General features: G+C 36.9%; 4 protein-coding genes across 8 annotated transcripts; 2 read left to right on the top strand and 2 right to left on the bottom strand.

Annotated features, from left to right (window-relative positions):
* Positions 1-2445: 2445 nt before the first annotated feature.
* On the top strand, positions 2446-5239 carry LOC108595436 (protein twist). Its single transcript, XM_017980666.1, has 3 exons — positions 2446-3301; positions 4269-4691; positions 4750-5239. The coding sequence occupies exons 1-3, from the start codon at positions 2484-2486 to the stop codon at positions 5000-5002; spliced, it is 1494 nt and encodes a 497-aa protein (XP_017836155.1). The 5' UTR covers positions 2446-2483; the 3' UTR covers positions 5003-5239.
* An 8929-nt stretch (positions 5240-14168) lies between these two features.
* On the top strand, positions 14169-20399 carry LOC108596764 (long-chain fatty acid transport protein 1). Of its 5 annotated transcripts, none has more exons than XM_017982854.2 (6): positions 14169-14185; positions 15673-15780; positions 18171-18424; positions 18481-19122; positions 19182-19383; positions 19437-20399. In XM_017982854.2, exons 2-6 carry the CDS (start codon positions 15724-15726, stop codon positions 20376-20378), a joined length of 2097 nt encoding a protein of 698 aa, XP_017838343.1. In that variant the 5' UTR covers positions 14169-14185; positions 15673-15723; the 3' UTR covers positions 20379-20399. The 5 variants fall into 5 exon arrangements, with proteins under 5 accessions (XP_017838343.1, XP_017838341.1, XP_017838342.1 ...); XM_017982852.2 differs by lacking the exon at positions 14169-14185 and adding an exon at positions 14654-14738; XM_017982853.2 differs by lacking the exon at positions 14169-14185 and adding an exon at positions 15466-15482.
* A 48-nt stretch (positions 20400-20447) lies between these two features.
* LOC108596768 lies at positions 20448-21306 on the bottom strand. Its single transcript, XM_017982860.2, has one exon. It carries the CDS (start codon positions 21212-21214, stop codon positions 20621-20623), a length of 594 nt encoding a protein of 197 aa, XP_017838349.1. The 5' UTR covers positions 21215-21306; the 3' UTR covers positions 20448-20620.
* Positions 21307-21365: 59 nt separating this feature from the next.
* On the bottom strand, positions 21366-22777 carry LOC108596767 (zinc finger protein 277). Its single transcript, XM_017982859.1, has 2 exons — positions 22143-22777; positions 21366-22085 (listed from the first exon to the last, which is right to left on the bottom strand). The coding sequence occupies exons 1-2, from the start codon at positions 22761-22763 to the stop codon at positions 21384-21386; spliced, it is 1323 nt and encodes a 440-aa protein (XP_017838348.1). The 5' UTR covers positions 22764-22777; the 3' UTR covers positions 21366-21383.
* Positions 22778-22797: the final 20 nt, after the last annotated feature.

The raw sequence follows: 22797 nt of genomic DNA, 5'->3' as shown, positions 1-22797 counted from the left end.
CGTGTGTGTGTGTGTGTGTCTGTGTGTTTTTGTGTGCTGCTGCTGCTTGATTTGCCCGTTAGACGACGTCGTTGGCTGATCCACTTTTCCACGCGCTTTGACAACCATTTTTGGTAACAATAAATCGTGATACAACATCATCAAAAGTCAATTCAAATATGTGCCGTATGTACATACGTTTCGTTTCGTTTGTTTGTCTTGTTGTTGTTTTTTTTTTTTTTTTTGTCTACATGCCGCAATGCGAGTAACAAAAAATATTTTAATTTTAATTGATTGTCGAGCGAGATTTACGTGCACCAAAAGTTTCTTCTCACGCTCTCACACACATGCTCGTAGTCCCACACACTTGCTCTTAGATGACAGGATTACTTTGCTTTTGTCAAAATGGAAAGCTGGCTCTGTTTTTATTTGCAAAATACCTTAGGAGAGCAAGCAAACGACTCCACTGGCCTGACGCGTTATGTTATTTCATTTCATTTCATTTTATTTTAATTTTTTTGCCCCGCTTCTAAATCAACATAAACGCATTTGAAATCAATATACTACGTGACTTAAGCGTAGCAAATGCGTATAATGCAACCAAATATGCAGCGCAGCTTCAAAAGCTCACGACTACAATATACACTTTATGCAGCGAATGTAAAGCCAAAAACCTTTGTCAATATTGTTAAGCAAACAAAGAATATGTATAGTATAATTATTATATACAATTAATATTAAATTAATACAATACTAATGTGCTAATTTAATAATTGTTTGCGCATATGAAACAGAAACAGATTAATCAAATACATTTTACTACGCTTAGCTATTTTTTTGTTCAGAGCTCAAGATCTTTCTGAATTTCACAACCAGAATGAGCAAGTAAATTATTAATAATAGTTAAATTGACGTTTAGTGCAGATAGTTGCCCCAAGACTTTAGATTATAATAATATAATGCTTCTGTATTATTTACTATATTATGTAGTGAATTATTTGTATCTTTACAAATTTGTCAAGAGCTTTCTGCATACCAAAATATTATAAAGTACGAATATTTCAAAGATCATGTCAATTTAAATTATTATTATTTTTTAGTAAGACTTATAATCAATAAATTTTGAAGTTTTTCTCGCATTTTACATTTTAAAAATAAATCGACTAACGGATTTATTTTAGCAAGCGCATCCGAAAGTTATGCAGCGTAATATTTTGTATTCTAAATTTTTTACTGAGCTTGGCACATTTCGAGATCATTGCCTACTTTTTTGCATGCTAAAAAAATAACAGAATATTTTATTTTTAAAAAATGTACGTACGCTAAACAAATTAGCATTTGTCATTTAAAAATATGTGGCTTAGCTTGAAAATAAAATTTTAATTTTTGTATTTTTTATTGTAAATTAATTGAACACACGCTGAAAAGCATGTTGCCTTTTTAGTCTTAGCAACTACTAAGTTAATAGCAACAGCAACAGCCAGCTAACAGTATGTTAAGTATAATAACATACCGCTGGATGGCGCTGCAAAGCCAAAATTTAAAACTAGCAATTTAAAGTTGTATATAACATAAAATTAATTTCACTTGAATAAAGTAATAAACGATTTTTTTGTAAAATTACCAATAACATTTATTGGAGTTACCGTTGCAGGTAACAAGACCAAAAACCCAGCGCAAAGAAAAAACCCTAGCAGCGGTTTTTCTACTATTAGGTTAGGTAAGCCTCGTCCCGCTCGGACGCGCGTCCTTTTTCGCGTTCTCGTATTTTCCAACGGAAGTTGTCGCCAAGCATTAATCGGGTATTTTTCATGCGGCTCAGGCAGGCGGATAATTATATCCGGAAATTTGACTTTATATATATATTGGGATTTTCATATATGCAAGGATTTAATTTATGTGTGTGTGGAATTTACCAATTATGCGCAATGAAATCTTAATCTATTTATTTAAAATATAAGCAAAATAATTAGGCTTAAAGCCTAGTGAAAGCAACAATTGGCTGCTAAAAAGTTGTAGCTCAGTCCTTATTTACACAAGACCGAAAGTCAGTTAACCCAAGAATAACCCAAGCCTTGAGAAAATCCAACGCTGCGCGCTGCTGGACAAAACCCTAGAGAGCGAAAAATTGCAGCCGCTGCGCTGCGCGTTTGAAAATCCGACAGCGAATTCGACGATCGGCAGCGAATTCGGCGCTGACGTCATACCTGCGCTAGAGCGAGACAGCTAGCGAGACAACAGACAGCGCCGCTATGGCGGTTCCGGTTCGCCTCAACAGCGAATCGCGTGCGAGCAGCGAGAGCAAAACATTGATCTGAGCAATGGCCGGCAGGACAGTCGATTCAGTTGCGTTTCGTCATTGCCGCTGCGCGCACACACACGCTTAGACTAACGGTAAACGGCACGCGTTAAGTGAAATAGTTAAAAACAAATATATTAATATAATATTTATGCCAGCGTGCAACATTGAGCTAACAAACTCTATCAAAATTGCGTACCAAACGATGAGCGCACGCTCAGTGTCGCCCAAGGTGCTGCTGGACATAAGCTACAAGCCAACGCTGCCCAATATAATGGAGCTGCAGCATAATGTCATCAAGCTTATACAAGTGGAGCAGCAGGCCTTTATGCACACTCTGGGGCAGCAACAGCAGCAACCACAATATATGCCACAGCAGCAACAACAGCAGCAATATACGCCGCTGCCTTCGCTCGCCTCCAATGCTGCAGATTATGCTGCCTATGGCATTACGGAGCTGGAGGATACGGATTATAATATACCCAGCAATGAGGTGCTCAGCACCAGCAGCAATCACAGCAGCCTGGAGCTGAACAACAATCAAAACAATTTCGAGCAGCAGCAGCAGCAACAGACGCCAAATGCTGCAACTGGCGCTGCTGTTGCCGCAGCTGCTTCTCCACATGGCTATATGCTCAATGAGCATGGCAAGCGGGCACGCAGCAGCAGCGACTACGATTGTCCTGCCGATGCCATGTCCATGCAGCTGCAGCCGGAGCATAAGAAATTGCTGCAACAGCAGCAGCAGCAACAGCAACAGCAGCAACTCTATGTGGACTACTTGCCCACCACTGTGGATGAGGTGGCATCGGCGCAAACTCAGTCGCAATCACAGCCGCCCGCACAGCAAACTGCCTGCATTTCTCCTCACTCCCACTCCCATTCGCATTATGACTTTGCCGCCGACGAGGAGCTGCAGGAGCACAAGGCCAACATATTCAAATACGGCGTCTATCCGCAAACGATTGCGCATCAGCAGCAACAGCAGCAGCAACAGTTACACTTCCAAGGCAACTATAGAAGGTAAGTAATATAAATCTTTTAATCTTTTTAATAATTATGCCAATTGAGCAGAAATAGTAGAGCATAGCCTTAAATATTTTAAGCTTCACTGCAGTTAAGATCTTCATTGCAATGAATATGCAGAATAACATTTATAAAGCTGATTTAACAGACAAACAAAATATCTATTAAAAATAAATATATTTGTTGTATATTTGCCAAAGTATTTGAAAATTAACTTTACAAAAAATGAATTCAAATACATTATTTAAGCTCTAAGTATGCATTTCAACTGAATTTTTTGTAATTCAAGCTCGGAGTATGGATTTCAACTGAATTTTTATAAAGTTGAGTCAAAATATTTATCAAATTTATAAATCACTATAATTGCATTGGCACTTCAAATATTTTCTTTAAGTTGTCAAATGTTTTAACAATCAAATAGAAACTTTGTAAATAACAAACAATTAGCATTAAGTTGACAATTTGATACAATATACTTTAAAATCAACTTAAGTATTAAATTTGTAACAGAATTTCAGTTTTGATCATTCAAATATCTTTTGAATTTATATTTTTAAAAAATCTCTAAATCAACATTGATAAATAATTAAGTTGACACATGTATTCAGCTTTAATGTGTTGCTATATTCAATAATGCAAAATTTTTTTGAGCTTATTTCTTCAAATATTTTTTTACTTTTGCTAGTTTAAAATTGATTAAAATTTGATTGTAAATGAACTTCATTATTTAAAAATTTCTTTAGCATAACTTTTTATATAAACAATTTTAATTGCTGCTAAGCCAATAAATTGCAAATTTAGTGCTCAACTAATATATAAATTAGACATATAGCTTTACTTTTCATTTAAGACAAACGTTACGTTACTACGTTAAATAGTATATTTATAATTGAGTTTATGCTTTAAGTTATAGTATGTTTGATTTAAAAATAATATATATTTAACATAATAATTTTGTTTGTAGTCAAAACTATGATGCCTATGAGCCAGCCAATAGCCTGAATGGCAGCGCCTACTCCAGCTCCGATCGCGATGATATGGAATATGCGCGTCAGACGGCGCTGAGCTCAGTGGGCGGCTATGGCAAGGAGGACGAGCTGGACGGCATGTCACCGGTGCCTTGTTTAGGAGACGACAGCAGCAGCCTGCTGGATGGAGCTGATGGAGCAGCGGGCAAAGCTTTTCGCAAGCCACGACGCCGCCTGAAACGCAAGCCCAGCAAATGCGAGGACACCGATGAGTTTAGCAATCAGCGCGTGATGGCAAATGTGCGGGAGCGGCAGCGCACCCAAAGCCTCAACGATGCATTCAAGGCATTGCAGCAAATTATACCGACACTGCCCAGCGATAAATTGAGCAAGATACAGACGCTCAAACTGGCAACAAGGTAAGACTAGAGCAATGCTAAGCTTGGAATTGAATTTAATTTAATTATATTTCAACAGATATATAGACTTTCTGTGCCGCATGCTAAGCTCGAGTGATATATCGCTGCTGAAGGCGCTGGAGGCGCAATCCTCGCCAGTTTCGCCTGGATATGGCAACGCCAGCACTTTGCTGAGCGCTGCCAATGGCGCCGAGGCGGATCTGAAATGTTTGCGCAAGGCAAATGGCGCGCCCATTATACCGCCCGAGAAGTTGAGCTATCTGTTTGGTGTCTGGCGCATGGAGGGTGATGCACAGCATCAGAAGGCTTAAGGGTCCGAGTACATGGACTTGCAACGGGGGCTTCCAGTTAACAACAATGGCGTGAATAATTCCAATTGCGAGTGCCAGCCAGCGCACTTGCAGCACTTTCCATATCTTATAGATAACTAAGTTTAAACAATTTATTTAAAACACAAAAGCTAAACTGCTACAATCAAGTGTAACCTATATGTTAGTTTTAGTTTATGTATGTAGCGTTAACTAAATTAAAATTGTATAAAGTAAACACAAAGCGTATAAAGCAAAAACCGAAACCGCAGCGTCGCCATTTTGTTATTTCATTGCTCCCCTTTAAATTAGGCGCGAAAATGTCGTCGTCGTCGTTGTCTTTGGTGGGGGTCCGCCAACTGCCAACTTGATATGCAATATAAGCACATAAATTCACACACTCACATACAATATATACATATATATAAATATATATATACGACATACTTAGAGCGTAACGTCATGCGGCTACAACTATGCGTATCTCAAAGATACAGCTGCAGCTAGAGGCGCGGGGCGCGGGGTGCGCAGCAGTGGCATCCACATCCGGTGATTTATGTTCATTTGTTTAAATTTTCGCTTTTTCTTTTAGTTTTTTGCTGCTGGAGTTTTTTTCTTTGCCGCTCGTAAAACTTGTTTACAATGTAGCTACAAATGATATTTATGTCGCCAAAATGCAAAAACATGCCAAATGCCTATTTAAAATACACATAATTAGCTCAGTCAGTTGATTTAGTTGCTGCTCTCGCTCTCTTCAAAGGCTGCACCAAATATCATTTTTAGTTGCTGCGCTTAATTGCTTTTTAAATGACAGCTGGCATAAGCATTTTATGTCGACTGCACCAACTACACCATTTATAGTTAGATACTTACGTATACGCATGTGTGTGCGTGTATTTATATTGCCAACATGTTGACAGGTTGTTGCCTATAGATATATATATAAACATATTGCGCATAAGTGGGCTAGATCAGGAACTATAGCAAATGCTACTAGCTACACTCAAGCTGAAAATATGTGAAGTAGGTAATAAACATTCTGAGAGGTAAGACTTATAGGTAGATATAGCAATAGATATAGATAGCTAAAGCTCAAATACAAATTAAAGCATTGTTTATATATTCAACTTTATTAAAAGTTCAATACAATTGCGTAATTTTTACTTCTTATATGAGTCTATAGCTCAAATACAAAATTAAAGCATTGTTTATATAGCAAACTTTATTAAAAGTTGGATACAATTGACTAATTTTTACTTCAAACAAATTACTGCTAAATTTATATTTTGATACTTACTAACAATAAAAGTTGCAATAAAATAATCGCTTGCAAGATTTTGCTGTTTAAACTTATTTAAAATATATATTTTCTTATTTGTGTGCAGTATAAAATTTAATAATCATTGCGTCTTTCTTCATAATAAATGAATTCATGAATTTAATGAATTTAATTATCATGCAAGTTTATTATGAATATAAGTATATAAACTAAAAATAAACATAATTTAAAAACAAATAATCTTTGGGGTTTTTTTAATAAAAAAAATTGCATACTAAATGGCAATAATAATGATTAGTTTATTCTCAAAGTGCGTATAAAAGTTGGTGGCGCACAACTTTAATTTGTGCACTTTTTATATTCTGTATTATAATTTATTAATGAAGAAATGAAAACTAAATTTAATAAGAATTAAGCATAATATTTTTTTCATATTTATTATTGAAGTTATAAAGCTCGTCTTAGCAGAGAAATAAGTGCATACATAAAATTTAGTTGATCTTGATAAGCAATAAATACTATTGAAGAAAATAATGTTTTGAAACAATTGCATTAAATACAATAATTTTATATAAAAGTGTTTAGAAAAAAATGGCAACTAAGTTTAGTAAATAACTTACATATTGAACTTAATGTATATTAAGTATTTATAAACAAAGCATTTTTTGTATATCGCAAATATTTAATAATTTTTTAATGCTCTTTTTAATTAAAATTCCAAATACATTTTTAGCTTTTAGAATGATTTTGCTTCTTCCTGCACACATTATTTCAACTTTGCTACATTTTCAAAACAATTTTGTTTGAAATACTTTTCTATTTATTTTCTTTTTTTAATGCCCGTTTTCCATTGAAAAAACTGCAGCTAATTAAAAAAATGTTCAACTACATGATTTATATGTCTATAGCTTAGCTAAACGCCCATTTGCAGGAATTTGTTATTTGCCTGAATGAATTACACACACACACAGGCACACACACATACGAATGTATTTTGTAGGAATGTTGCTGTGGCAAAGTCACACAAGCGGCGCCTGCTTTAAGTCAAAAGAAAAAACTGAAAAGGAAAACACATCCTGCGCATCCTCCCACACGCATTGTTTTCATTTCATTTACGAGTTGAATTTTTAAGTGCAACACGCAGTTCTCACATATGTTGGGAAAAACTGCGAGGGTCAAACTATTAGCATGAGGTCCTTGCTGTGCTCAACAATTCGCAGTCCTGCCGCGACGGCGCATAGCACATGCCATTGATTATCCACCCATGTGTTTGCATCTAATAACAATGCTAAGAGCCATGTGAATTTGCTTTGCAAAAAAGAAAAACACTTTGAAATAATAGAACAGAGCCAGAGCCATGTCCATGTCCTTGCTGTGCATGTGTGTGTGTGTGCGCCTTGGCATTTCTAAAATTAGTTACACAATTTATGCGCGCGTTATTTGAGAACTTCTGGAATTGATTTCGTGGCGGAGCTAAAAAGACAACAAGGGAATACGAGCAGTTCATCAAATGGGGGCGTTGACAGTTTTCCGAGCTGGGGTTGTCAAGGTGCATTTAATGTCCTCGCTCTCGCTCTCTGCCTGCGACACTTACACTAAATATTTTAGGGAAAACTCTATGTGTAACTAAAAATGAGTTTTTGTTTGTAATTTAGTTTTCATTTTGGTTTCCAATAACAAAGAAAATAAAAGAACTTGTCAATTAAAAGTTAACAAGGGTTTCAATTTTATGTTAATATAAAAAATTATATGGTAACAAAATATCATATATGTGCATATGATTATTTGTAAACATATTTAAAAAGAATATTGTAATAAATGCAAATAAGTAAATTAAATGTAATAAACACATTTATTGAGAAGAGACTCTATTTTTCTAATCAATAAAATAACTTAAAGTTAATACTAAAGTAAATGTCAGTATGCAGACACAATTTTTGAAGAAATCATTCATTTTTTAACTAAAAAAAAGGCATAAAATGCTTAATTAAAAAGTTAAAAAAAAATCGTAGTATACTTTTACTAAATTAAAAACAAAATTCATAATATATCAATTTATATATATAGATCAATAAAAATGATTAATCAGTACCAACATTATAAATAATTATGCTATATATATTTTTAAATATTATTTGTATATTTTAGTCTTAATTATTTATGAATTTGTACATAAATTTCTAAATATACAATGCAATAAATAATTCTGATTATAAATTAGCTACTCTAATGCCAGTTAGACTTAATTCAGGTTTATTTATATAAAACGTATATATTATTATATACCAAAATGAAGGTAATAAAATTACCTTTTTAATGATGTATATACTTGCATATAAAATTTACACTATTAAAAACTAGAAGTCATTGAAAATGGCACACTCCAAAATATCGTTACCGTGACTTAAAAATCGTTTAGTGTATTGTCATATTATTTATGTTTTTTATTTTATTTATTAACTAAATTTCTTAATATCTACAATTTTGTATGCGTGCATTTTATTAGCAAAATATTTGCTTTGATTTTAATAAATTTCAATATGCACACAATATTTTGCAATATTTTAAATATTTATGATTTCTATGAATAGCATAATTTTATTGGCGAAAACCATTAAAATAAAATTCAAATTTCGCCCAACACAAAAGCAATTGGAACTGCTCGTAGTCTACGGTTATAGTCGGTGGCAGCTGGGGAGGCCCCGAGCATGTCCATGTTGTGCTCAAAGGCACAGCGGTGTGTCCAAAAAATATACGAGGCGTTTCGTATTTCAAAGACGGAAACAAAGATGAGGACGATGGCTGTAGATGCAGACGTAGACGGGTGACCCAGTCGTCGGCTAGCTGGGGGCTCATTTGTGGTCTGCTGATTGATTTTTAGTGAGAAGCGCATCCAGCAGCCCCCGCTCTAGTCCCCTATAGATCGAACATCTGCTTCATGCAACGCTGCCAGCGACAAAATATGCACAGAGAGCGGCGAGTAATTAAAATCAATATTCGATTCCTGTTATGCGAGGTGTTTGGAACTGGACCAACAGCTCTGGAGCTGCTAAAGCTGCTGCGCCTGCATTTGGCTGCTGCATTTGCCAATCAATCAACGATCAAAGTTCATAAATTGACCCAGCTGACTAATGGCAACCGCCAGAGTTGGCAGCGCTCGTCAACACTAACAGCAACAACAATAAAAATAACAACAACAACAATTTAATGTACTAGACGTACTAATGTATGTAGTTGATGTGTGAGAATCTGTGTGTAGTATTTGATGTGTGTGCAATACACATAAAAAGACTTGACTTCAAAAATGAGCAAAGCGAAAAGTGGCAACGACTACGAAATACGCTCTAAATTATAAAATCAAATCCATCAACTGTCTGCTTGTTACTTAAAACTGCATGTAAATATATTCATAATAATAATAAATATATTTATATTTATCATTAGAATTTTATAAGTCTTAAGTAACAATCAGACAGTTGAGGGAATTTTATAAATTAATCAGGAAATTCAATTGCTCAGTTGTTACAATAATTGCTGCTTATTAGTTTCATAAAATAATTTAATATCATAAAATATATTATAATATCTTAACTTAAAGCGTGAGTTCAAGAATGTTTTTTTTTTAATAACTAATTTCTAAAACTATACTTATGCTCATTATTTTATTTTTAAATACCGTTTTAGATTACAAAAATGTTAAAAAAGGATTTTGTATATTTTTTTAATTACATTTTTTGAACGCAACCTTTTATTTATTTAGAAACCCAAGAATTACCAACACTGATTACTTAGAAAACGCAAATACCCTTGACTAAAATTTCAAAACAGCAGCGCTCATGTTAATACAAAGGGAGCGGGGACCGGGAACTGAGACCTGCCAACAGTAAAGAGAAACCGACCGACCAAACGATCTTGCCGCCCTGCCCCTCACTGCTGTCGGGAGCTGGGAGCCGGTGCCGCTTCGTATAAATATTTTGCTTTTATATTTTTTCAGCCGAAGATGCGCACAGCCCCCATAAACTCGTGTGTAGTTGTTGTCTATAAACAAAAAAAAAATCAACCATAAAAAATACACAAAACAAAAAAAAGCGCAACTGCGACGTCGGCAGCGAAGTAACGTCAGCGTTGGCGGTCGCCAAATGTACAAAAAAAAGCAAGAAATTAAAATCAAAATAAAAAACAAAAGGCAGAGAATAAAGCGACGCCAAACGCTGGACATTTTGTTTATTTACACAAAAACGATTTTAGTGAGTTGGGTAGGCAGCCAGGAAGTAGCCTAAGTAAAATGGTTGCCTGGACTCCACCCCCCAAAAAAAGAAAAGTAAATTGAAGAGAACAATGCAGACAACAAAGAGAATGAACAGCGATTAATAAACTGTGGTAAGCGTTAAGAAATAAAATTTGTATAAAAAGCTTAAAAGGGTAGCGTAGGATATGCTCGAGAGTTGTTAGTGTTAGTTGAAACTATCGATAGTATCGATAATACATTTTTGTAAATAAATCAAATTGATTGCTGGGCGTTCACTACTATTCCTCACTTTGCTTATAAACAATAAAGTATATTTCAACTTAAGCAGTAATAATATCTTTTATATCAATAACATAATCAATGTATGGTATATTCTTAATCTATATATGATATAAACAATTAATAGTATCAATAGTAAACAAACAATAAAAGTATATTCCAGCTCAAGCAGTAATATCATGTTATAAACTATGTATGGTATATTTTTAAATAAAAGGATTAATGCCATAGATATTGAAATTGATGGGATAGGGATATAGGGATTACTTTTAGAATGCTAAAAGGTTTTATAGCTAATTGCTGCTGCTTTCAATATTTAAAAGAATTCAGCAGAATGTAAACAAATTTTAGCTGCTTACGGAAATACATTCCAGATCAAGCTGAAAGTTTATAAAACTGTCTTTGACAACAAGTTTGGTTGCCAATCTTTGTCAGCAGCAGACGCGGGGCAGCAACATTTGATGTAAACGCTTGACACTTTGCGCTTGAAAAGCAGCAAAAGCAAATGTAGGCAAAGGGGCCAGGGGCGGGGCAGACAACCGCAAGCAGGCAACATCTGGCGTTGCCCCCGAAAAGATTAATTTCTGACAGCGCGGGAGCAGCGCTGCAAAAGACAAAATATACACATAAACATACACATATATATAGTACTATATATCGAAGATCTAAACGAACTGTTGCTGATGGACGTTGATGTGCGTTTTTCCACGCCACGCTTTTCACGGTCGCATTCATCAATTTCGGGTTGATGTAATGCGGCTGAGTATCTTAAGCATACCAAAGTATCTAGATAGAAATGAAGTCGAATTTCATTTGCAGGCGGCGTCAATGGGTCTCTAAAACTAATCATGTGCCAAGCGCAAAGACATAAAGACCCCCGACTACAGCCACTTGACAAATATATATATATATATATTCATGCATTTTTGGGATTTGCTGTTTAGTACTTCATTATAAGCTGCACTAACGATGTTATTTTAATGATCTCAGAGCAAAGAATCCACTTGACAAAATGCAGCAGCAGCAGCAGCTCAAGTGTTTCACACAAAGAGCGAGAGGGGCAGAGAGTGAGAGGAGCAGCGCGCTATATAAACACTTTTTGCCTGGTATATAGCATGTATACAAAATATATATTGCATGTCGCCTCATTCTTCTTACATTTCCATATAGGTTTCATTTCTTTTTGTATTCTTCTCTTTATTTTTTCGCACACTGTTCATTTTATGCCCATGCATAGCAATGTGTGAAAAATATCCCTTGAATGTCGGCCATTGCTTCACACACACACACACACGCACACACATAAGTGCGCTCTTAGTGTATGTGTATATGAGCTGGGAAATTCTACTGTTGATAGCTCTTGCCTATAAAAAATTTCTTAGCGCCATTGAAAATTGTTGCTGATAGATAGCTGACAAACTTTATAGCAGGTACAAGTGCAATTCAAATATCATTTTCAAGTGATCATATTTTTTATGACTTACTAAATTTAGAGTTGCATTTTGCCATTATAAGTTGCAAATTTACAATGTTTAGATTGCAGAGAATATTAGATTAGCTTCGAGTGTTAAGTTAGCTACTAATTAAAATTAAAACTTAAAATTATTAAATACATATATACTATATGGACTATACATGTATGTATATTAAAAAAAAAATGGGAAATTTGATGAATAAATTAGAATTTCTTATTGATTTTGAAACTCGTTGAATTTTATTATTTATTTTCCAAGTTAATGGCTTAGATGGGAGCGTTAACCAAACAATCATTATGATATTTTTTTGTCTTGCACTTTGCTTGCTTTTTCTTGATCTACTACCTTCTATTAATATCTCTAACTGGAATGCTACTGGAGGATAATTTTCATATCTCAGCAAGAACATGATTCGAATTGATTTCTGGGCGTTCAATACAATTCTTCACTTCCCTTATACATACATTCTTCTTTTGAAGCAAGTTCTTCTTGAATAAGACAACTGGGTCATAGCAATTATTGAAGTGCCATAAACAAATTTAAGTATTTTAAATGAAAAAGAAATAAAAATATTGTATATTGAGAGTTATTAATAAGTTAAGCAGACTTAACATTTGTTGCGGGAAGTAAAACAAACGCGAATAGCAAAGAATTTAATAGAGCATTAAATATTTATAACTAAGCTAGTAGAGTCGCAAAAAGTCAAATTAATATGTATATAAAAATAACATATTGTACGTTAATTTTATTTTTAAAGCATTTCTGCAATTGCATATAACCGATACAATTTATTATTTTTAAAAACCGTTCAGCTGTTACTCCAATAAAAAAATCTTGTGTTGCAATTGTTACGAAAATTGTATAAAGTGCTTACAATTCACTTTAAGCTTTGCTCTTAAGTAAATTAATGCCAACTCATGGCAGTCTGCGGATATTTACGAGACTGAACTGCAGAGCATAACACACATGCATATACATATGTATTTATTTGTTCCGCTATTGCACTTGTCTCTGTGCGTGCAAGCGAGAGCGCTGTTACACACTCGCAAGCTCCCACACTCACACTCTCACACTCTCACAACTCTCCAGCATTGGGGCCAGCAGCAGCGACAGCGACAGCGTCAACGCATCAATTGCGCGTATAAGAGAAAATATCAAAATTGCATTAAGCAACAACAACAGCAATAAAGAGTGCAGAGCACTGAGCACACTCAACACGTGTTTCGAATTAAAGCAGCTCCCCCTTCTTCTCTTTCCACTCTCTTCGCATATTTGCTGTTACAATTTGCGAGCATAACTTCTAATAGATGCTTGTCTCTTATTGCCAATGGGCGACATTGTTGGCTGACTGATGAAAAGTTAACGGCAAGTGGGAGGGCCACGCATAGAAACTTGCATAAAAATATGAAATGTGCTGTGGGTAAAGCGAATTGGCAATACTCTATAAAAAATTTAAGTGAGAAGAAGTTCCATAAAAAAACGTTCGAATTTAAAGCGAGACTTGAATTTTTGCTATAAATTAATGCTAAAGCGTTGAATACTTCGCTCTAACTCACTCATTGTAGACTAATAAATTTGTAAAAAGAGTGCAAAAATTTAGAAACTGTTTATTTTTAAGTAAATGCTCTTATAAATTAATAAGTGTTCATTTAGTATATGAATATGAGCTCGAAAGTTCTGAGTAAAAGACAAGCTTGAAAGCTATGTTTTAAAAATTTAAAATTTTTACGATTTTCATTTTAAGCAATTGTAGCAATCTTGTTGTTTAGATTTGTGTCAAATAAAATTTTAGTAAAAAGTAAACGAAGTTTGTTTTGTTTGAATTTAACTCTTATAGTTAAATTAAGTTTAAATATGTTGCTGAATTTAGCTAAGTTAGTGAATTATTGTCATAGTAGCTACAAGTAAGTAATTTTTCTTATTTTATATAGTAGTATATAAATTAAATTAATAATTAGCTAATCATTTATATACCACTTATGCTTATGGCTAAGCAGCAAATCAAAACAAAAATTAATTACATTTCAACAACAATTTTCACAAAATAAATGCAGCCATTTAATTACAGTGTATTTTTTTTTTTATTGCTGCATGAGTAGCAAATTTGCACGTGCGTGCAGCAAAAGCTACAACAATAAGAAAAACAATGCAACCTCAATCAAAGCCAGCAATCAAATGTATCTGAATTATAAATAATAACAATGCAAAGATACAAACACACACACAGATACACACAGGTAAAGCCGAGTCGCTGGCTTGGCTTCGTATCAACCTGTTGCCGACGCTAGCGTCGCAGTTGCGGCTTGCTGCTGACGCTGGCGTCGAAGCCAATGGCTTGAGCTTGGTAACGCAGTTGACGAGCTGAGCTGCTGGCCTAAAGACACGACCGGCATTATAACAAGTTCAACAATAAGACGCGCTTAAGCTGCAAGCTGCAGCTATAAAAAAAACTTCCAAGTGCGTGGCTATAAATAAAAGAATATATGCAAAAAAAATATAAGACATGAGCTAAGCTAACAATGCCAAATCTTAATGCGCATCTTAACAAAAGAAAATAAGTAAAACGAATGTACAGTGAAAGTGAAGATGCCGCAGCAGCAGCATCATCATCATCATTAGTGACTGATGTGGCTGCTGCAAAAAATAACAGCAAACTTGCAGTCATAATTGCATGTATAACAAATTGCAACTGCAGCTAGGAAACTGAAACTGAAACAAGTCAAAAGTCGAGCTGCGAATTGAGGCTTATGCGTGTCGAATTTTGGTTGTGTTAACTAAAAGTTTAACAAGCAGCAATTAATGTTCAAGTCGGTTCATTTAAATATTACAACTAGCTAACAAAACAAATTTGCAGCACTAGCGTGTTTGCAGAAATCAAATGCTGTCTAAAAAGAAACACATTAAAAGCTGTTTTTTTTTTTAAATTGCAATTTAACAGCTGTTTTTGAATTTAATCTACGAGACTGCTTGTCATAAATACCTTGGTTGAATCTTTGGTATTTACATATAAGACAAAGCTTAAGTCAAGGTGAAGATAGTTAAGCTTAAATAGCTACAAGAATAATTTAGCAAGCTAATAAAAATAATAAAATTATACAAATTAGTTGAATTTTAAGCACCAATTCTTTTTAAAGCTTCAAACATTTATTGTGTCTCTAACTTAAATTAATTACTACAGCTGCTTGTCTAAAACTTGAGCTCGTAAATATTGAAAACAAAAATTTAAAAGCCGCACAACACAAAAGGTTCACCTTGAGCCCGCTCGTCTAGACTTGGCTTGAAAAAAAACCTGCGCCTAATTACAGCTAATTTTGGAATTTTTAAAGTGCTACATGTGCAACCAATAAATAACAATTGTCAACTTACAATACAATAATTTACTCACCCGCAGCTTGCCTCTGTTAATCAACTGTTAACTTGCTGTTAACTACAAATTGCCAAAATGAATGATGCTGTCGCCCCTGGCCAGAGTGCCACAACCTTGAACTCCAACACACAGGTAAACTATGCACGTATACTTGATATAAACAATTTATGCTTGATGCTTGTGCTTGATCTGTTTTGTAGCGCCTTAACAAAAGAAAATAATACTAGGTTGCTTGGCTTGCAGCGCTGAGACAAAAACCAGTTTGGATTTTTGGCTACGTTGCTGTTTCTTTTTCTGGGTTTCTGTGTTTTTTATTTTTTATTCCATTACCGCAGAATTGTTAACAACAAATACATCAACAACACGTTTGTGAGCTCTCAGCTCACTTGCCTTGTTTGGCGATTCATCTCCAAGCTCAATATATATTTAATGGCCGACTGCGTTTTAAAGTCAAGTCCATGGCGTAGGTCAACAATAAACTTGTTGACAGATCTGCATCAGTTGAGATCTATTTATATTTGTAAGATTTTGTTGGCGCTTACAAATATTTCGTGAGAGTTTTAAACTTTAAGTGTGCCTTAAGTGCTCACAATGCTTCCCAGCTCATTAATTTAATAGTTGGCTATTTTCGCTTGCGCTAAAGTGCGCAGCAGTTAACTGTTAAATGAGTTTTACAACATTATAAAAGAAGAGGAAATAATCAGCAGTTTTGGCAAATAAACAAAAAAAAAAGAATTCTTGGTGCTGAAGTGTAACTAAACTAATTCAAGCATTGCTTCCTGTATTAGTTTTAAGAATAATTGTATGTAAATTTAATTGCTAGCGGAATTTGTAGCTTTAATTTCATTAGATTTAAAAAACAAAATGAGCAGAACTCACAAAATAATAAACTTTTGCTATAAATTAGTAAAGCTTCGAGCTGTAAGCAAATTAATTCAAGCATTGCTTCCTGAATTAATTTTTATAAATTTAATTGCCGCTGGAATTGGAAGCGTAAATAAAACTTTTATTACCTTTTTCGATTTTAAAGACATTACAAAATTTGTTATATTTATAGATTGAAAGTTGTCAACATAATAAATTTTAACTTGAAAATTTGAATACATAAAAAAAATGTTTTAAAATAAATATTTATTGTCAATGAAAGTATTACGCTTGATAAAATAGCTTAATTAAATTTCTAGCAAACATAAAGCAAAAACTGTAATTAGCTTTTATGAAAGCTACAACTATAAATAACTGCTCAACTCTCAGTGCGCTGCCAACTGTGATGAGTCACATCAATCATAGTCAGCATAGACGCAATCATCAAAAAACGTATTCAAGCATAAATAGCAAACAAAACAAGTTAACAATTTTGGCCAAAAACCATACAAATATTGATCCATCATGATGAAAAGCACCGACAATATGCCATTGGTTGAGGAGGGCGTCGAACCGCCGCCAAATGAGACACGCCTAACCATTTGGCATAAGGTAACAAATGCCACTTCGACTACTTGCAACAGCAGCCGCCTGACCTGCCCCACACACACACACAAACACACACACGCAGTTGCTTTTCTATATGTTGGGCCTGATCAGCGCTTTGACCATCTGTGTGCTCATACGGCTTTCCAATAAGCTGGCCAGCGATGCGGAGCACAAGGCAATGCAACACTTCAAGGAGCTCTCGGGTCGCATCGGTCACAAATTCGATAATTGAAAACAAACTTTTTATTTTTTGCTACTTTTTATATCTTCTGCACTTGTTTATATTTTGAGCTTAACAAATAAAGCGCTAACTGAAATGAACGAGCTGCAATTTGAATCTAATGTGCAAATTAAACAACTGCTAATTAGCAGCTAAGCGTTAAAGCTTAAGAGCTACTGCTGTTGATGCTTAGCTGTGACTAAAGTTCAAAAGTGTAATTAAAATTTCCAACGAGCTTTCTCACAAATGATTAAGCGCACTCAGCTTAAACACAAAACTAATGAATAAAATTCTAAATATTTTGTGCAATATTTATTTTCTTTTCAACAAGCCAAGTTAACTATTTATGGCTGTCAAGTGTTATGTTCATTTGTCATATGTTTAAGCAATTAGCAGAGCACTATTAACAATACTATTATATATTTGTTCTAACTGCATGATTGATGTAAATTTTTTTATGTAATTGCGAATAAATTAAGTTAACTATTGCTATAGACTTGGCTTCTTTTAATTGCTTTTTAATTAATGTATGCTTGACACTTGTTAATAAATATTTGAGTTTGTTGCAGTTTTGTAGCCAAAGCGTATACAAAAGTTGGCTGCACCCAAGTTTCACTGTTTGTAAATTGAATTATAAATCGTTTAAAAAATAAACCCATTTATTTTGTAGGGAATCTCCCGCTAGCTATGTTTTATTATTGTTTTAACAATGGATTGTTCACTGAAGTCAATCAATTAAATTACTTGTAGTTAGCTTAAATTATATTGTTAAGATTGCTTGGTTTTAAGCTATAATTAACTAAGAACTTTAAACTCTGTTTTATTATAGACTAAAGCCAACGATGTCAAGATCAATGTGGAGCCAACAGCAACTGCAAAGAGCTCGAACTGCAGTCGACGCCGCTGGCTGTGGTTTGGACTTTTGACACCCGCCTTGATGGCGCTAACTGGGTTAATTTTCTATCAGCAGGGACTTTGGTATGGCCTGGCTGCGCTCTATGGCAGCTTAATGCTGCTGCTGCTAATCAAGCCAGGCTGGCGTTGGTTCTATATAGCTGCAGTAACTGGACCCAGAGATACTGTGTAAGTTAAACAATTCTGACTGCTCTTAAGCTTAGCTCAACTTTATGCTTTGACAGCGGCGTTATTGCCTACATACGTCTGCTGCTGTTTGTAAAGCGTCAGCAGCGCAAGAATCTGAATGTGGCTGACCTCTTCGAGGCCAATGTGGCGCAGCATCCCGATAAGCTCGCCATAATCAGCGACTCGCAGCAGTGGAGCTTTCGGCAGTTGAATGAGCACGCGAATCGCGTTGCCAACGTTTTTCATAGTCATGGCTATAAGAAGGGCGATGTGGTGGGTCTGCTGCTGGAGAATCGCGCCGAGTTTGTTGCCACTTGGCTGGGCTTGTCCAAAATTGGCATCATTGCTCCTTTGATCAATACAAATTTGCGTGGCACTTCACTGCAGCACAGCATTAAAGTTGGACAATGCACTGCTTTGATTTATGGCAGCAGCTATAGAACGGCTGTCATGGATATAGCCAGAGATCTGCCAGCGCATGTGGCGCTATATCAGTTCAATGATGCTGGCCAGACTAGCGTCAGCTCTGAGGGTTTGGCTCAGGGACTGTCGCAGCAGTTGAATGAGCTGCTGCATGCTGCACCCAAGGATAAAGTCGCCTCTGGTGCAAGTCGTGCCGATCATCATGATAAACTGGTTTATATTTATACGTCGGGCACTACGGGACTACCCAAGGCAGCGGTTATCACTCATGCGCGGTAAGTAACTGGAGCTATATTAAATAAATATTAATTATTAATTTATATATTATTTTTAGCTACTTCTTTATAGCAGCTGGCATACATTACACTCTAGGATTCAAGGACAAGGATGTTTTTTACACTCCCTTGCCGCTTTATCACACCGCTGGTGGTGTCATGAGCATAGGTCAAATGCTGCTCTTTGGCTCCACTGTGGTCATACGCAAGAAATTCAGTGCCTCCGGCTACTTTGCAGACTGCGCGCGTTTTAATTGCACAGTAAGTAAAACTTGGCACATCATGGAATTAAACTACAACTATTGCTCTTGCAGATCGGACAATATATAGGCGAAATGGCGCGCTATATACTGGCCACAGCAGCAGCGCCACATGATCGCGAGCATCAGATACGCTTAGTATTTGGCAATGGACTGCGCCCGCAGATTTGGCCACAGTTTGTGGAACGCTTCAACATAGCCAAAGTGGGCGAGTTCTATGGCGCCACCGAGGGCAATGCGAATATTATGAACAATGATAATACAGTGGGTGCCATTGGTTTCGTTTCACGCATATTGCCACAAGTGTATCCCATCAGCATTATACGCGCCGATCCGCATACGGGCGAGCCGCTGCGCAATGAGCGCGGACTCTGCGAGCTGTGCGCACCACATGAGCCCGGCGTATTCATAGGCAAGATTGTCAAGGGTAATCCTAGTCGTGAGTTTTTGGGCTATGTGGATGCCAAGGCGTCGTCCAAGAAGGTTGTGCACGATGTTTTCTGCAAAGGTGATATGGCTTTCATCTCTGGCGATTTGCTGGTGGCAGATGAGCGTGGCTATTTGTACTTCAAGGATCGCACGGGTGATACTTTTCGCTGGAAGGGCGAGAATGTTTCTACCAGCGAGGTAGAGGCGCAGCTGAGCAATCTTATTGCCTACAAGGACACAATAGTCTATGGTGTGTGCATACCGCAGACTGAGGGACGCGCCGGCATGGCAGCCATTTATGATCCTACACGAGAAGTTAATGTTGCCACACTGGGTGCACAACTCGCCGCCAGCTTGCCCAACTATGCGCGTCCAGTGTTTCTGCGCTTCCTGCGTCGCATCGACTTGACGGGCACGTTCAAGCTGCGCAAGGTGGAGCTGCAACAACAGGGCTTTGATCCAAATGTCATTGAGGATGAGCTGTACTATGTACAGCCAGATGGCAGCTATGCGCCTCTTACACAAGTCATCTACGAGCGCATTCAACTCAACGAGCTGCGCTTCTAAACGCAGCAGCTTAGACTAATACAACAGACTAAACGAGCAGTGCTGCATAATTAAATTTAGCTGCGCGCTCTTACTGCATTTAGTAGCCAGTGCTCTTCTCTTTCTTAGTTTTAAATGTTCGTTTAAGCTTTTTAGTTTTTAGATTCGTGTATTGAGCTAGGCGTATTAAATAAAAAAAACTTATAGGCATACAGTGGAACAGATTTCTATATCATAAATACTCTTTCAGCATATATATTAAGTTAACCCTCCAGCGGCACATCTTTAGTCAAGTCGCTGCGCTTCTTTTGATCCATGCGCTGCTCCACCTGATCCAAGCGTGCGCTCATTGCGTCTAGTGAGGTCAGCAGACCCGCTTGTATCTCTCCATAGCGCTTCATTGCCAATATCAGACTCTCTTCAATCAGTTCGCTCTGCTGTGCGTACTCTCCATTGTTCTCGGTGATTTGCTTTAGCTTGTCCAGACACTCGCTGGGTATGCTGCGAAAGTATTCAGCGCCTAGCGCCGGCTCCAGCTGTTTGATGCGCTCCAGTTGTTCGCTTTGTACATGCAGCTCTGGCGCCACTGCATTGAGGTAAACTTCTTTAGAGCGCACTTGTTGCTGCTCCTCCAGAAAATTGGGATCCAAATACTTTTCCAGCTCTGCAGCGCGACCCACACACTGCGTCAGCTGTGTGCGTCCTGTGGTGGCTTCACTTAACAAAGCATTAGCAGAGCACAGCGATTCTACAATATTCATGCTGCCCTCCGTATGCTCTACATGCGCTTCCGGTACGGGACCAAGTACGCGATTCAGTGCATCTATTCTCTTTTCCAATATGTCCAGTGCTTCCATTGCTGCAGTTTATTTTTATTGGCAAATTTCACTTGTTAAACGGAATGATGTCAGTGCAGTAGCGATATGCAATTGTATATCGATTAACTGCTATCGAGCAAAAGTACACACATAAATTTGGCAAAGTATGGTCACTCTTAAAATGTTACTGTATGAAATTCTGTTTTATTTACAATTTAAAATTCTCCAACGATAGCCGCTCTGCATCTTTGTTTATCTGTGCTATATTATCCTCTGATATAATGCGCACCACATCTGGATCCTGCTCATCGCCTGCGCTATCATCCAGCACACACAGCATGCCATCGTTTTCCATGTAGGGAAAGAAGAACTCTGGCTTATCCCAGCTAGCTCGTTCGCCCAAACGACAATGCGCCTCCTGTGCCATGTGCTCCGCCAGCAATTCAAACTCGTCGAATTGCAGATCACAGCAAATGCAGCGTAGTAGACACAGCTGTCGTCGCGCATAGTTAACCACCTTTATCTTCTGGTAGAAATTCAAAGCGCTTGTCGCTTCATCAAAGTCCAGCATATGTGACTCCAGCATATGCTGCTTGACTTTGACAAATTCCGTTTGCTCCTCAGCGCAAAATAGACACTTGATAACCACCGGTTCGCCTTCGCCTGCCCAATCAGACCAGTCGGAATCATGATCTGAATCCTGCCGTGCAAAATGTTTGTCAAAATCCACGCTGGTATCCGTGTGGGAGGGATTGCGTTGCTGCCGCGGCTGCTTTTGTTGCTTGCGAGGTGTGGGCGCTGCATTGTTGCGATTGTAGTTGATAAGAAAGAATTTGTCGTACTCACGACGATTGGGATTGATGCGTTTATGGCCCTTTTTGCGCATGTGCTCCTTAAGCGTTGGACGATCCTGCAAAGCAAACACATTTACATTGAATTGTCGCGCGCTATTGTTTCATTTACTCACCTTGAATATCTTTTCGCAATACAAGCACATTAATTTGTTTAAATTCTCCTCAAGCACCTCCAGTAGCTCATCTACATAGACCAACTTTTCAGCCTTGCCCACAAGCAGAAAATGTTTGTCAAATAAATGATCCAAGTAGTCCGCTCGTAGTCCTTTTATAACAGTTCTGCAAAACAAACATTCCTTGCTGAAATCTCGATCTGTAAGCTCGAATTGATGACGCAGCAGTGCATTAGAGAGGCGCTGCTGCTGCAGTCGCTGGCGCAGCTCATAATCCTGCGGCAATATATCACAGAGCAGGAAATATTTTTCATTCTTCGAGTAGGTACCATCGGGCAGTTGATCCAAGAACATAGTAGTGCAATATTGCTCAAACTCATGCGTTTGGAATTCCTTCTCCCAATGCTGCAGATATGGCTCTATCAACGCTATGTCCTCCACATCGGCTATGACCAAGCGATGCTCCAAATATAAATGCGCCAGGCAATCATCTTTGTCAGCGGGAAATATATAAACCTTGTCACACTTTAAGCATTTTATTGCTGTATTATTTGTGGGCTTTAATGCTGCACATGGTTTAGCAGCAGCTTCACAGGTTTCACTTGCAACCGAGTGCTCCATATGATCAAACGTAAATAAATAAGTTACTAACTTT

The sequence above is a fragment of the Drosophila busckii genome, chromosome 2R (assembly GCF_011750605.1).
Source record: "Drosophila busckii strain San Diego stock center, stock number 13000-0081.31 chromosome 2R, ASM1175060v1, whole genome shotgun sequence".
NCBI lineage: Eukaryota > Metazoa > Arthropoda > Insecta > Diptera > Drosophilidae > Drosophila > Drosophila busckii.
Note: the sequence above shows the minus strand (reverse complement) of the source record. Positions and strands in the feature narration are given on the sequence as shown.

Coding starts and splice junctions, on each gene's coding strand:
- LOC108596767 (XM_017982859.1), bottom strand. CDS start 22,763: ATGGAGCACTCGGTTGCAAGTGAAACCTGTGAAGCTGCTGCTAAACCA. Junction 22,086..22,142: donor ATTGCGAAAAGATATTCAAG/GTGAGTAAATGA, acceptor TTTGCTTTGCAG/GATCGTCCAACGCTTAAGGA.
- LOC108596764 (XM_017982856.2), top strand. CDS start 17,038: ATGATGAAAAGCACCGACAATATGCCATTGGTTGAGGAGGGCGTCGAA. Junction 18,425..18,480: donor ACTGGACCCAGAGATACTGT/GTAAGTTAAACA, acceptor ATGCTTTGACAG/CGGCGTTATTGCCTACATAC. Junction 19,384..19,436: donor GCGCGCGTTTTAATTGCACA/GTAAGTAAAACT, acceptor TTGCTCTTGCAG/ATCGGACAATATATAGGCGA.
- LOC108595436 (XM_017980666.1), top strand. CDS start 2,484: ATGAGCGCACGCTCAGTGTCGCCCAAGGTGCTGCTGGACATAAGCTAC. Junction 3,302..4,268: donor TTCCAAGGCAACTATAGAAG/GTAAGTAATATA, acceptor TTTTGTTTGTAG/TCAAAACTATGATGCCTATG. Junction 4,692..4,749: donor ACGCTCAAACTGGCAACAAG/GTAAGACTAGAG, acceptor ATATTTCAACAG/ATATATAGACTTTCTGTGCC.
- LOC108596768 (XM_017982860.2), bottom strand. CDS start 21,214: ATGGAAGCACTGGACATATTGGAAAAGAGAATAGATGCACTGAATCGC.